The sequence below is a fragment of the Oxyura jamaicensis genome, chromosome 13 (assembly GCF_011077185.1).
Source record: "Oxyura jamaicensis isolate SHBP4307 breed ruddy duck chromosome 13, BPBGC_Ojam_1.0, whole genome shotgun sequence".
NCBI lineage: Eukaryota > Metazoa > Chordata > Aves > Anseriformes > Anatidae > Oxyura > Oxyura jamaicensis.
The window spans coordinates 10,167,576-10,181,191 of NC_048905.1; the positions used below are offsets into that span (position 1 = coordinate 10,167,576).

General features: G+C 42.7%; 2 protein-coding genes across 2 annotated transcripts in view; one reads left to right on the plus strand and one right to left on the minus strand.

Annotated features, from left to right (window-relative positions):
• Positions 1-5,116, plus strand: part of SFXN1 (sideroflexin 1) — a 25,232-nt gene extending 20,116 nt beyond the window's left edge. The window contains exons 9-11 of the mRNA XM_035339048.1: positions 2,722-2,771; positions 3,464-3,511; positions 4,828-5,116. Coding sequence (XP_035194939.1) covers positions 2,722-2,771; positions 3,464-3,511; positions 4,828-4,924 — 195 coding nt within the window. The 3' untranslated portion in view covers positions 4,925-5,116. The remainder of the gene's footprint in view (positions 1-2,721; positions 2,772-3,463; positions 3,512-4,827) is intronic.
• Positions 5,053-13,575, minus strand: KIF20A (kinesin family member 20A). The gene is made up of 18 exons (XM_035339035.1): positions 13,263-13,575; positions 12,728-12,817; positions 12,477-12,596; positions 11,931-12,069; positions 11,651-11,838; positions 11,423-11,567; positions 10,514-10,717; positions 10,149-10,260; positions 9,983-10,054; positions 9,274-9,417; positions 9,026-9,191; positions 8,609-8,770; positions 8,036-8,175; positions 7,835-7,937; positions 6,986-7,196; positions 6,506-6,597; positions 6,079-6,216; positions 5,053-5,549 (listed from the first exon to the last, which is right to left on the minus strand). The coding sequence occupies exons 1-18, from the start codon at positions 13,419-13,421 to the stop codon at positions 5,277-5,279; spliced, it is 2,658 nt and encodes an 885-aa protein (XP_035194926.1). The 5' UTR covers positions 13,422-13,575; the 3' UTR covers positions 5,053-5,276.
• Positions 13,576-13,616: the final 41 nt, after the last annotated feature.

The window sequence follows — 13,616 nt, forward strand, 5'->3', positions numbered from 1 at the left end:
ATGATTAGGCTGTATACTGGCTGTATTACTTTTCCCTAGTGACACACGTTTGACTGTGTGCAAAACCAACTTTATTTGCTGCAGCTGAAGGATCCATAAACAACTGTGCCCTGAGGCATGGGGTTTTAGTTGCAGATAACCTTTCTCCTAAGGAAATACTTCATTTCTTTCGTAGAAGCTTCTGCAAATCCCAATTGAAACTGAAGTGTTTGATTTATATTACCACTCTTGCATCTTCAGCTACTGTTTCTCTCCTGTTCTGCATACTGTGTTAACATTCAGCTTGATTCCAGAAACTTCCTCTTGGATCCTTAAAAAAAGCTACTTGGGGTTCTCTTAGTCTGCAACTAAAATATGTATTCAAAGCTGCTACAAATCTAGAACAGAGTTTTTGTTTGTTTGTTTTTAAGCATCTTTGTTGAATGCCTTATGCCTTAGATTATTCTGTGCATTCCTAATTTAGCCATCCTTTCATTAATTCATTTTCTTGAAAACAGACATAGTTAGACTGAGAAAACTGATAGATTTGGGGATCTAACAGTAAAAGGAAGCAGTTAGGAAAAAAGAATCTGATTCCCCTTTTCGGTTTTGTTGGTTTAATTATCATTTCTCAATTTTCTGTTTGCACTAACTGCTAAAAATGCCACAAAGTCATCTGGAAGTGAAATCCTAATTTGAAACTGCTTTCTTCTGTAGTTAAATGATGAATCTTTAACAGACTAAATCCTTCTGTCCTCTTGTACTTCTCTATTTTATCTCTTTGTAAGGATGTGTAGCCTCTGTTTGGGACTTGCTTTATTGTTTTTAAATTGTTCCCTGGGCATCTATTGACCTTCTAGGGTCAGTGTTTTTACTTTACCATCTCTCTTAATTACTACAGATGGGTACAATTCTTGAAAAATACGGGCTATAAATCAGATTGGGCACCTTGGCAAAATTGTTCCACCAAATGAAATAAATTTTATTTACATTGTCTACACTAGACACCTATCAGATTAATGACCAGCTCAGTTGAAAGCAAAAAACCAGCATCTATTACTATCATGATACTCTTCAAGTCTTTTTAGCTGTAACAAGATGTTTGGGGCTTTTCTGTTATGTATCTCATACTGCCATATTTATCATCCCTCTCCCTTAATTCTCCTCATAGTCTGCAGCCATTCAGAGCACCGAGTTTGACTTCCTGTCAGTCAGTTTCTTACCATTAGAACTCCCCCAATATATAAAATCTAAAGCCTTTTGAGTAAATTTATCCCAAATGATTATCAATTGAAGGTATGGTTAGTGGAATGCCAGAACAGCGGAACACAGCTGAATTCAGTCTTTATCCTTCTTGCTTGCTGTCTTTTTCCACTTATTATCTATTGTTACAGGTTACTGCTGAATTGCACAGCTCTTCCTCATTTCTGGATTACAGATTGACTCAAGGGAGAAAAAAAGAGGAACAATCTCCTGCATCATTTCTTCTCTCAGGCTCTGGAGAAATTTTAATACACATGATTGTTTACCATGCCTCTTACACTGCTGTGACCTTACTACTCAGCACCATCTTTCTCCTACTGTGCTTTCTAAATGTCCTTTTTCTATTTCACATCTCAAGTACTGCTTGGCTTTTTGTTTGTGTTTACCAGTTTTCCCTCTGACTTCCACATCTTGAAAACTAATGCCTCTTGCAGAAAAACCATCACATTTGTTGAGAACATCATCCACTATAACACATTTTTACTCATTATCTGTTTTGTTTAAAAATCAATTTCTTGTTATTGTAGCAGTTATATGTCCTACTTACTGAAGGCACTGTTTTTATTGTAACAAAAAAAAAAAAGTACAGCGGAGTTACTCGAGTAGGTCTGGTTTTATTTCATTAGTAAATTCAACTAGAAATCTACCACGGGTTAGGGGAGGGGATTCCTCAATCATTTAGAGACCTACAGGAAAATTATATTTCTTGGCATGTGTTCAATGTTGAGGAATATAGTAAAAAAAAAAAAAAGTCTCCATTATGGGGTGCTTTCTCTGATCAGCCTCCCCCCTTCTTCCACATTTTTCCTTTAATAAAAGGTGTTGAGGTGTTCTCTACAGAACTGGAAGGTATTAGGATTGTGTGGTAAAGAGGCAAGTTCCCGCACATCACAGCAAATCATAGGACAGGAGGAGGGATTAAGAGGAGTAGACTTTTTTCCTTTGGCACCTTCCTTATTTTTGGTTGGCAATTGCTGTAGTACACAAAACAAGTCTCCTGTGTTAAAATCATTTGATGTCACCAAAGAGAGCTGTAGCGAGACCTGGCTCTACAAAGGAATACCTAGTCAAAATTCACTGTGCCCTCAAGAGGCATGGCAGCACATGGCACCAGCAGCACCACTCCAGCTTTTGACTGCGCTGATGCTAGCTTGCGCAGGCTTACATGACTCTCAAAGAAATTGCCCGCGTACTCAGGTCAGGACCAGTTCATCAATAAAGCCAACCACCTACTAAAGTTTAAGTGACACTCTGAATAACAGTGTATACATGAATCATTGGGAATTTTTTTACTGCTTACAAAGGACTGGGATCAGGCTGTCACACCAGAGCTCAGGCTTAAGGAATGCTGGTAATTGTGTTACCATCATCATGTAAAAGTCTTTCAGCTGCAACCAGTCCCTACAATTCAAGAAAGGTTTCCAAGAAAGTGGGAAGAAAAGATGCTCATGCTCACTGTGTACCTCTTATTTTTAACAGAGATTTCCATGGATGAGTGCTCCCATTCAAGTTGGATTAGTTGGATTCTGGTGAGTGACTTCTTTGGGTTGTCTCAGCTATTTTAAGGTGTAACTGCAGGTATTTTTGGAAAAAGTAGTTTTGTTTTGTTTTTTTACACAAAGAGCAAATATTGCTATGTATTATAAGGCAGCAAAGACAAGAAGCTGCACAAGTGATGTATTCCTTCGGTGAGCTGAGAATGAGAGAGACTACAGCAGTTGCTCCATTTCTACATTTGTAACTGATAATACCATTTAAAAAAAACAAGCAGTTAGTAATGTAGAAGCTGCCAAGAAAAGAAGGGGCAGGGGGGAAGAAAGGGAGTGACAAGAAAAGGCATGTAGCAGCTTGATTAGAAAAGATGCTTTGCCTACTATCTCAGTAAACAATAATTGGAATCTAATCCCGTCATTTGAATTCTTAAAATGTCTGGTTGATGGAAGGTTTCAGTTGCTGTTGTCTAGCATTTTATGTTGCTATGTACACCAATACAAAGTACTGAAAGGACAAATGAGTTTTATCCACATTTTAAGGCTGGTATTGATGCATTTAAGTACTAGATTGTAGCTAAATGATTTCATAAGATGTAATGCAGTGAGAAATAGGATACATAGAATTTAACGGAACTTTACCTCACTGTTCACACTTTTTTTTTTCTGCTAGAGTTTTAAATTTTCTTTTAGCACCCTAAACATTGTAAACCTATTTTTGTCTTCTCTAGTCTTGTGTTTGCAACACCCCTGTGTTGTGCGCTGTTTCCTCAAAAAAGGTACGTATTCCTCTTAGGTTATTTTTTCTTTAATGTTACACTCCCAGATGCATGCAAGATACTGCAGAGACACAAACAAATTGTCATTGCTTCCCAGAGCATACAGTCTCAATTCCCATATAACAAATGTGATAAAAATGAGAATATTCATAAAGCAATAATTGTTACTCATCAGTAATACATAGTTGAATTGGGCTCACTCATTTACAAACTGCTAGCAGCTTCAGAGATGCAGTAAAGTAGGGATACAGAGCAAGAAGAGGGGCTTGGGTGAATAGTTTAACCATGGCATTTCAAGCTGGAAACTTCCCTGGTTATAAAGAACAGCACTTGACTATATGTGCCTATTTGCAATTTGGTTGTTTTTCCAGAAAGAATTTTTCTTCAATACAAGAGCTCAGTACTCAAAACTTAGAGAAAAAATTGTTATAGCTGAGATCAGATGAAACGTGGATGAGTTACCTTTAACTGAAGTTAACTCAAATTGCAGGATGTACTATAAACAGGGTCTTAAATTCAACTAACCTGTCCCTCTCTCATTATTAGTGGTTGCCAGAATTACTACAATAAGTTGACAAGCTGCTAAATGTAGCTTAAAACGTGCCAGCTGGAGCTGAATGGGTTAAAATAGTGAACATTTGTAGTTTTTGACTTACAAAAAAAATACTTCTCATCTGATTTAACGGAATAGCAAAAAACACACAATACCATCTGTTTCCTTGCCTGGCATAGCAAAGAACTGTGGTTAAAAAAAAAAAGCATCACAAGGCTACCTGGAGATGACTTGTTTCACTAGCTTGTCAACTAGCATAGAACTGTCACAGTACTGCTGTACAGTTCTTGATTCTAACCAGGGCTCTCAGTTTTACAGGAAGATTAGATCTCTATGCTTAGGAAATTGCAGCTATTTACATGACCTGGCAGCTGAATTCACTTGACTGTGAGATTGCTCTTATAAAAATAAACATTTTATTGAACTGAATAAAGTCAGGCAGTAAGTTAAATAGGTAAATACATTATATTTAAGAAATAACATCTTTAGGAAAGGAAGTTTCTATTGCCAGCAACAACCTTAAGCAACTAAGTAGATTCCTACCCTCATGATAGTAGGAAATTAGCTGTTCCTTGATAGAATACCTCTATTGCCTTTTACCTGGAGGTGCATTTGCCCCTGTTCTGTGGAGTGGTTCCTCAAACAGTTCAAAAAAATCTGAAAATTTTTCACAATCCAGGAGTTTTAAACAGATGTATCATCTATCTTATTTTAGATTCAAGTGCTTGTTATATATAACCATCTTACTGTTTCTTTTGCTCAGTTCTATGTCTGTAACACGCTTGGAACCAGAATTGCAAGCCAAGATCCAAGAGACCTGCCCTGAACTAGAACGTGTATACTTTAATAAAGGACTATAATTCAAGGAAGGGAGAATACCTGTCAAGGAGGACCTTGTGAACTTATTTTAGAATTGTGTGCCAACATAGTTGAAAAGGAAAACTCACTTTTAACTGATTCTTTTGTTAAACAACTTTGATCATCTGCATTATTTCACATTTTAAAACTTTTCCTCATTGTAGTGTTTAAATTTCAGAAGGTCATTTTGTCCACTTTGGTATTGATTAAAAGTTTAACCATACATATCCAAAAAATGTTTACATAAGCTCTCAAGCAGCTACAATAATAAACAAGCACATAAAGGAGAATACTATTACATTGGATTTGCCACCTGTTCCAGTAACAATGGGGCATGGATCTCATTCTGAAAAGTCATAGAGCAACTGACCGCAGTTGCCATCCTCTGCCAGCAACAGGACGGGTAGCTGAACGTGTCAGGAAGTTGTGCAGGAAGGGCTTTTTACCGGGAGGTTGGTTAGGTTGCAGGTTTTCCCTGTTGGCACAGAACCTTTTCTTTAAGGTAGACACTGGAGGAGCCTGGAGCTTCTGCACAGTGTGGTACTGCTCAGCAATACAGGCTGCTTTCTTCCGCAGATCCAATTTTACCAGCATCATGTTGTTCTGCAGTTCTGCCAGTGTTTGGTCCTGCAAAAGGAAAGATATTTATATTTATATTATATTAAGAAATGTGACAGGCCTAACTCCTTGGTTATTATGAACTGAAGAGGATAAACTGCCTTTGCTGAAGTTCGCTAACCAGTGTGGCTATACATAAAGGCTTTTTCTGTCACCAGTATAGCAGTACAATAACAAAAAAGAAACAAACAGTAAGGCTAAGAAAAAGAATCCATGCTGCTGCAAACATGTTGCCATAGCAACTATGATGGAGTGCAGTAGATAAAGGAATGAGAACTCTGAATTCTCCTACTGATGCAGACCTGGTGCAGACTGACAAGTGACTGAACAGGAAGAGTTTGGGTCTCCTTTAGAGAGTTAAATATGCTGCCTGACTCAGCCACTGGAAAGTTAGCAGTATAGCTCCCCTAATATATTAGACAGTGTCTATAGCATAAGTCATTTCTATTTTCAGCTACAAGAACTTAGGTTTATCTGCTGATTATGTCAAAGTGCAAAAATTAAGTTCCCTTGCACCTGCAACAAAACAGAATATTACCTGTCTAGCCAGAATGTCATCACAGGTACAGAGGGTTTCTCGAAGTTTCCCAGCACTTGTGCTGTGGCAGCATGCCCTCTCTGCAGACTGAAGAGATTCCCCAAGTTTTTGTAATTCCGAACGCAGCAATCTCACATTCTACAAGAGAGGAAAAAAATAATGCAACAGCTAGCTTTAACATCATTCTAGAAACAGAGCCACTCTGGGGGTAATCCAGACATGCAATATCAAAGGAGATTCATCTGAGTGAGGTGCACTGGGATCACAGATACCAATACCTTCTACATCTATGGTAAACGTTTGTTTTCACAGACCCCTTTTCATCAACCATTCATTTAAAAACCTGGAGACAGCAACTCTAAAATGTTTTAAATTGGCAACCTCTTTGCCCTGCAAAAGTTCCCTTCTGTAACAGAGATGAAGTTACCTTCTGTCCATCCTCCAGCTTCCTGTCTACATCCACAGTAATTGGTTTGGCAGAGGGAGGTGGCTCCAGTAATTTCTGGTACTTGCGAAGCTCTAGGAATATAGAAGATTTAGTGACCAACAGTTCATTCATAAGCTTTAGGTTTTTCTTAAGTTTAGACTCCCCTTCAGACAAGCTGCCAGAGGCAAGGTGAGAATAGCTTTCAGTTTGTGCAGACATGCAGAAACATTTCAGGCTTCTCCCTGTAAAGGGACTCAACGTTTTGAACAGGGAAATGATCCTGCCCTAAAGTGCATCATGTAAAAAAAAAAAAAAAACAACGAAGTCCTTCCTGTCCATCCATCAAGTTATTCCGATCTTCAACAACTACAAACAGTTGTTATAAAATGTCTGAATCCCATGTACCTTACTGAAAAAGCATCTCTAACCCTCTGTAAGAATTGCTTGGCCATAATTCAGGGTGCAGCATCACTACCTTACCTGCTGTTGTTGTATTCAACTCCATTTGACATTGCTCCAGTTTGGCTTTAGTATCTAGCAGTTCCTGCTGCAGAGCACATGAGGCAGCCACTCGCTTTGATCGACGCAAGCCTTGCTGCTCTGAGTCTTTCTGCGTAGCATCCAAGTTCTCCAGTTTTTGTTTTGCCACCTGCAGAGCAGCTTGGAGCTCCTCAATCTTCTCATCACGCTCCTTAAAGTGAATTGTTGAAAGATTAAACAAGATTTTCTTAATACAGCTTTTGCTCTCTGAAATTTTGAGTGTTTTTTCTCCAGGAGACATTCTCAATAATTCACTTCCTGCATTGAACCCAGCAATTAAATGTCCTTTAAGTGAAAATAGTGAATCTATTTTTCCTGAGAGCCTAAACCACTTTTTCTAGCCTCTTAATACATTTTGGAGAGTTGGCATCTTCAGAAAGGTCTGCAGCAAGTCCCAGAGGCCACTTATACTATGAAAAATAGGGACAGACTCGTACTCATGATCACAACTACAATTAAGAGAAATTCACAGAACTTAAAATAATCTGAAGATTGCAAAGCAAGCCACTAGCAAAAAGAGTAAAGGGGCAAAGTATTTTGTTGAACAAATTGGAATAAAAATGATTACACATTAGCTTCCAGATTAAGGGCCAAAAATCTGAAAGCCCAGTGAACTACATAATAGTCAAGAAGTAAGAATTGTGGATCAAGTTATCAAGTAATAGCACAACAGGAAGCAAAATCCTTCCTCTCAGCCTGCATAACAGTCACCTTCCTGGACTCAAGTACTCAAGTCCTCTCTCAAGCCACTGCCAGTTTCCTGATGTCATTCCATTCCTCTGAACAAACCTGGATCTCCTCCTGGTAGTAGTCAGTCAGCGACTCCTTCAGGTTATTCAGCTTATCCTCATACAGTTCCTCCAGCAGCTCCTTCTGGGCATCAACATGTTGGCTACAAAGAGAACAGGCAACTATATGCATCTCGATCTGGCAGTCCTTGGTGCTGCAGCACACCCTCAACAAAGGGAGGGTGATCCACATAAGCTGTACCTGCACCACTGCTCCTTCTGTTGTATGTGCTCCAGCATCTCGTTGCAGATCTCCTCACGCAGACGCATTTCTAGTTGCAGCTTCTCCTGCCGCTCTTGCACCAGCAGTTCTCGTGCAGCTTCTACCACACGCAACAAGTCCTGTAAGAAGAAAAAACACTCCTGCCCACACTGCACAACAGGACTAAGACCTAGAAAAAACTAGATGGTCCCATACCTGCAGACTGGGGTGATCTAGGTTTAAAATGCTTTTAGTCACTTGGAAAAAAAGTTGCCAGGTTTGCTCTTAATTCATTTCCCATGAGAGGGTTTAAACACAGCTCCATCTGGAGCTCTATCTCCAGAGCGGCTTCCTCTACTGCACTGCCCAAGGCTGCACCTGCTTTTGCTACCTTGACACATTACATCTCAAGTCTCTGTAGGTATGCATCTTCCATCCTCCTCTTGATCTTTCAGCTATTCCAGGTGCCCTCTTTGAGTATCCAGAAAGTTTAATACCTGCCTCCCAGACCAAAGCTAAGTCATGTTCTTGTTCTTCCAATTCATAAAAGTTGTGGAATAAATCACAACCTACCTCCTTCTCATACATGGAAACATCTGCTTCATCCTCACTGTCCTCTGATTCCACTTCTTCCTTTGCCACTGCCTCTGGACCCTGGCTAGTTCTCCTGCTGTGCTCTTTGATGATTGATTGGATGGATGGCAGTCCCACCTTTGTAGGAGGAGCCTGAACAAGCTGAAAGGGAAAAGGATATTATTACTAGCCCACAAATCCTAGAAGTCATGTAGTCTTTAAACATGGTACTTCTCTGCAACTTGTCAAACTTGTCAACACAGCAGAAGCTGTAGTTACTATGGAGGTTAACAGTCCACTATAAAAGCAAAAGGAAGAAGTCAAAGTGTTTTCCCCACCTTGTGATGGGAAGGCACCCATTCCCACAGAAGCAGGAGGTATCCTAAGCATGTCACAAAGCTTGTTTGTTTTACTTACCTGGCTGGCGATGGCTGAGAACTTGGCTACATACAGGGTTTCATCATATGTAGATGCACACTGATTAATGTTGACAATCATGCAAGAGCGCCCACGTCCAGTGAAAAAGCCCTGGAACACACGGGTTAGCTTGCTGTCCCGGAAGGGAACCACAATCTGCTTCAATCTACGGGGAGAGACAAGAGTGAGACCATGGGAAAGCTAAACCAGCCTCCTCACACCCTCCCTGCGAAATTCCAGAGGCTCACTTAGACTGCTGGTTCTGACGGAGGGCAGCGATGCAGCGCCCCAGGGTATGGAGGGAAGTATTAATGTTGTTCGCTTCTTTCATTCGGTCCCCGCTTTTCTGGTCTTTGCAGCGCTCTGACCCCGCGAGGTCACACAGGGAGAGCCTGAAGAAAACACAGATGGTATCACCTGAGCTGCTAGGTTTGTCCTGTTCTCACCAGATTTACAATTCAGACACCTTGCAATCACCTACCCTGCTCACCCTCCCAGCTACCTCAGGAGGGCACAGAAAGCTCCTTTATGGTAAATTTGGGCTATTGCTGTACAGAAGGACCTACCCCAAGTATGAGGGTTAAACAAGATAACACTAATACAGGCTTAGCAGTGACACATTCAAAGATCCTCTGCCAGTCCCCATGACAGCCACTTCCCAGGCACTTATCCAATTCATTTCCATATAACTACATCTGAGGAACAGGCAGCAGCAGTGAGATCAGCCCCACCACAAGGGCAAGGTTACTCATGTTTACCTTCAGAGAGGCTGGGAAATCTCAAGTTACACTTGGCAGTACTCCTCAAATTCCTCCGCACTATCAGCTGCAGGCCTTAGGAGCAGAAACTCGCTCCTCCCAAGTGCTTCCAACAAGGCCTTCCTTAAAATACTTCTGATATCCCAGATCCATAACAGTTAAGACAGGAAAAAAAAATCCTAGAAAGCATGAAACTCACTCGCTGATTTTGGGAACAATTTCACTGCCACCTCCTTGCAAGTGCAGAATGCGAATTGAGAAGACACTGTGACTGTAAAGAAACGCACAGGTATTTTAAAAAGGAAATGCAGTCTTTTAAAGTTTCTCAGAACTGTGTATCTGTTAAAAAACCTCCCATCCCAGACCTGCGACTGGAGTTCTGGTTCATGTGGGTGCTAGCAAAACTCTGGTTTTTCCGACCCAGTTTCAGGAGCTTCCAGGCCTCATCAGCATCACGGACATTGATCCAGTTTAGATCTGGAAAACCAGGCATGCATTGAGCAAGGCAGTTAAGAGACTGTAGCATTTTCCTGATAACTAATAAACTTCATGTTCCCCTTATGTGAACATGATACCTGGGCATTAGAGACTTCTGAGGGGCTACACAGGACATCATGCTCCCCAACAGGTCACTGCTAAGCCACCCTCTCAGTCCTTAAGCCTCTCACACTTGTGATCTACCAGGGCCCACTTAATGGGCCCCTATTAAATATCTTTCAGTTAAATCTACCTTTCACATAGGGGTTGCCAGTCTGGTCTTCGCAGAGCCGCAGTGTCTGCCTCTTGCGATTCTGGCCAGGTGGAGTTGGTTCTAACAAGTCGTAGATCAACTCATTGTAAATCTCAAAGAAGGAGACCCAGATGGAAAACTGCACATCTCCCATGGTGGTGGAGAGTGAAACACAATCCAAGTCAGCCCAGCGAGGGCCCAGTTCTGGCCAGGAGGGAAGAAAAAAAATGATTGCAGCCTTTCACTGGTTCAACCTGAATGGTTCAGGTCAAGGCTGAGGTGTCTTTCTTCAGCAGGAAGAAAATCCCAGACTGACATCTATCTACGTACATCCTCCCGTTTGGGCTTACATCAATGCCTATGCCCAGTCAGGCAGCCTAAGGTTCCCTTTAACAGTATTTTCCTTTGTAAGGATTTGTATACTTGATCTGCACTCAGGAAGCACAGGATACTGCAGACAGAACTCTTCCCAGGATAAATAAAATTTTAGTCCTCGTTACCTCAATCACGCCCTGCTTCTGGATGCCTCATCAGCTAGTAGTCTCATCAGCTAATAGTTCCTGTTTCTGCATTTGACAATCTGGTCACCAGTGCTCAGTGCAACATGTCACTCTTGGCACCCTGCTTTTCCAGCAGCCTCCACAGCATGGCATTCAGCTGCTCCGTAACCACATCTCACAAATCAAGTGGGTGTCAAGTAACTTTTCCTTTCACAAGATCTAATTATTAAGTAGTGGTGAATATTCATACATTGATAAGACACATACAAAGTTCTTCAGCCAGAGATCATCTTTCAAAGGTAAAATCTGAGGGACTACAGCACCTTGACTCCCTCACCCACAACACAGCATCCAAATAGCTATTGCCTTTTCTTCCCCCATCCTTCAACAAGCAGCAGGTAGTACATACCTTCTGTCTGGCTGATGTCTGAATGGCTGGTAAGGTGGCTAGATGAAGAGAGGCCGGCAACTCCACTGTCAAAGCTGCCACTGGTGGTGGCCTGGAGCTGAGATTCAGCGCTATGACTCCTTTTCAGGGGTGTTAACAGCTCCTCCTGGAAGGAAACAAAGAACATGACCATGCAGTACACCATATTTTCCCGATGATTATTAAGCCTCCTAGAAGCAACGTGCTTACCTCCCACAGGCCTCCCCGCAGCATGGTTTGTTTCTTGGTCTCTTCCTGCCGAACCTGCCTGCTGTCCAGCCAGATCACCTCATTGGAGAGCGAGGGCTTCAGGTCCATGGCTTGGTACAGCCGGTCCCCCACACTATTGAAAATAACTGCTAAGGAGCGAGGCAGAATCCCACCATCTTTGATGCTACCTGAAGCAACAACAGCAGAAAGCTGAGGATTCAGCATGAATGTAGAAGCACGCAACTACCTCAACAGGCTAGTAGCCTCACACTCTCCTTACCCTGAATGGTGTGTGTCTTCCCTGAATTGGTGATCCCGTAGGTGTAAACCAGCCAGTTCTGCCCATCCAGTACGTCCTTTACCACCTGTTTCATTGTCTCATCAAAGAACAATTTCTGCCCCACATCTGGTCCAAAAATCTGAAGCAGAGCACATGAAAAATGGCTTCCTGTAGGTATTTTCTATCTTTCAAATGCAGGTGATTATTTAAAAAAAATAACATTTAGTCCTTAGCTCCCCTTCCATGTCCCCCACATTATGAACAAACCCACTAGCAATTCCAGTCCAAGCCCTCTACAAATACAAGCAGTTCACTAGTAACATCTAGTAACCAGTATCATTAATCTAGTAACATCCAGTATTATTACAGCCGCTAGCCTGTTTAGAGCTTCACAAGCAAAATAAGAAAACGGCAACAAAAACAAGTAAGCTGTACAAGAGAACATGGTTCACAAAGATATTATTATGTACTAGTAAGCCATCTTTTCAAGCTGTAATACCAGTTTAAGCTCAAATGTCTTCCAGATTGTTTGTCCCAATTACCTACTTGAGTGAAAGAGAACCTATGCGCTGCTTGTCCCACTCCACGTTCTGTGCTCCGCATGGTGAAGGAGTCCTTGGGGGCTCTTAAAAGAAGGGTCTCTGAATTCTCAATGCAGACACAACCCTGAAAGAACAAATAAACCCCATCAGTTCAATGCCTCACAAGATGCCGTGGCATAGACAGCAAAGGAAGATAGCTTCTCCCAGCAGGTACACAGGCACCTAGCTCAGAGTCTGCTTCATTCAGCATCTCACCTGGTCTTCCCCTTTCTCCAGCTCTGTAGATTTCAGAGGTCGAACTCTCAGATACACCTTTAATTTCCCATTAATATCTTCAGCAGCAGCCTGCTAAACCAGCACAGATTAAACACAGAAGCCAGGAAGGCAGTACCCAAACGTATGGAACACACTCAGCTAACCTGACATAGTGCTCAGTAGCTAATGGATGCTTTGCTAGCACCAAGATCAGCAACAGCAGAAGATAAGCCTTCCTACGCATTTCCACATGCACCTACTTCCCTTTTGTTTACGTAGTGAATCAGACACAAAGACCTGACACCAAGAGCAGCCCCAGAGATAAGCACCTCACTGGGAGGCACCACGCTGACCGCAGCTTTCACAAGCACGCTGCTCAGAACAGAAGCGGTTCCCCCCTGGCCAACGTTTCATTCCAGGCTCTTTTGAAGCGTCCCCCCCCGGCCCCGCACCACAGCCCCCGCGTGCTGTGTGTACGATATTGCACCCATACGCTAAAGGAGGCCTGTACACGCCAGAGGAGCTCCAGCCTCACCTGCTGCGAGGCCTCGAGGTTGGGCGAGATGGCAGAGAACTCCGACAGCAGGGCCTTGCGCACGTCGGCCCCGAACCCCGCTGCGGTGGACTCGAGAACGGGCGAGGCCGCGGCCTCGTCGTCGGAGAAGAGGCCGGGGGAGGCGAGGGCTTGCGCCATGGCGGCTCAGGCGGCCGCTGCGGAGCGGAGCTGTACCGATGGGACCGCCGCCGGCTCCCCTCGCACGGGCCCTACCGAGGAGGCTTCTCCGCACGCACGTTACCACCGATACCCGCCTCGGGAGGGCCCAGCCTCGTGCCCAACCCCGCACTGACCCCACACTGCTCCAGCCCCACCGCCCTCCTCTGAGCCGTG

Excerpts from the sequence above, each read along its gene's own strand:
- KIF20A (XM_035339035.1), bottom strand. The coding sequence starts at position 13,421 with ATGGCGCAAGCCCTCGCCTCCCCCGGCCTCTTCTCCGACGACGAGGCC. Across the intron at positions 12,597-12,727 it reads TGGAGAAAGGGGAAGACCAG|GGTTGTGTCTGCATTGAGAA; the intron begins GTGAGATGCTGA and ends TTGTTCTTTCAG. Across the intron at positions 11,839-11,930 it reads GAAGACACACACCATTCAGG|GTAGCATCAAAGATGGTGGG; the intron begins GTAAGGAGAGTG and ends TTGTTGCTTCAG.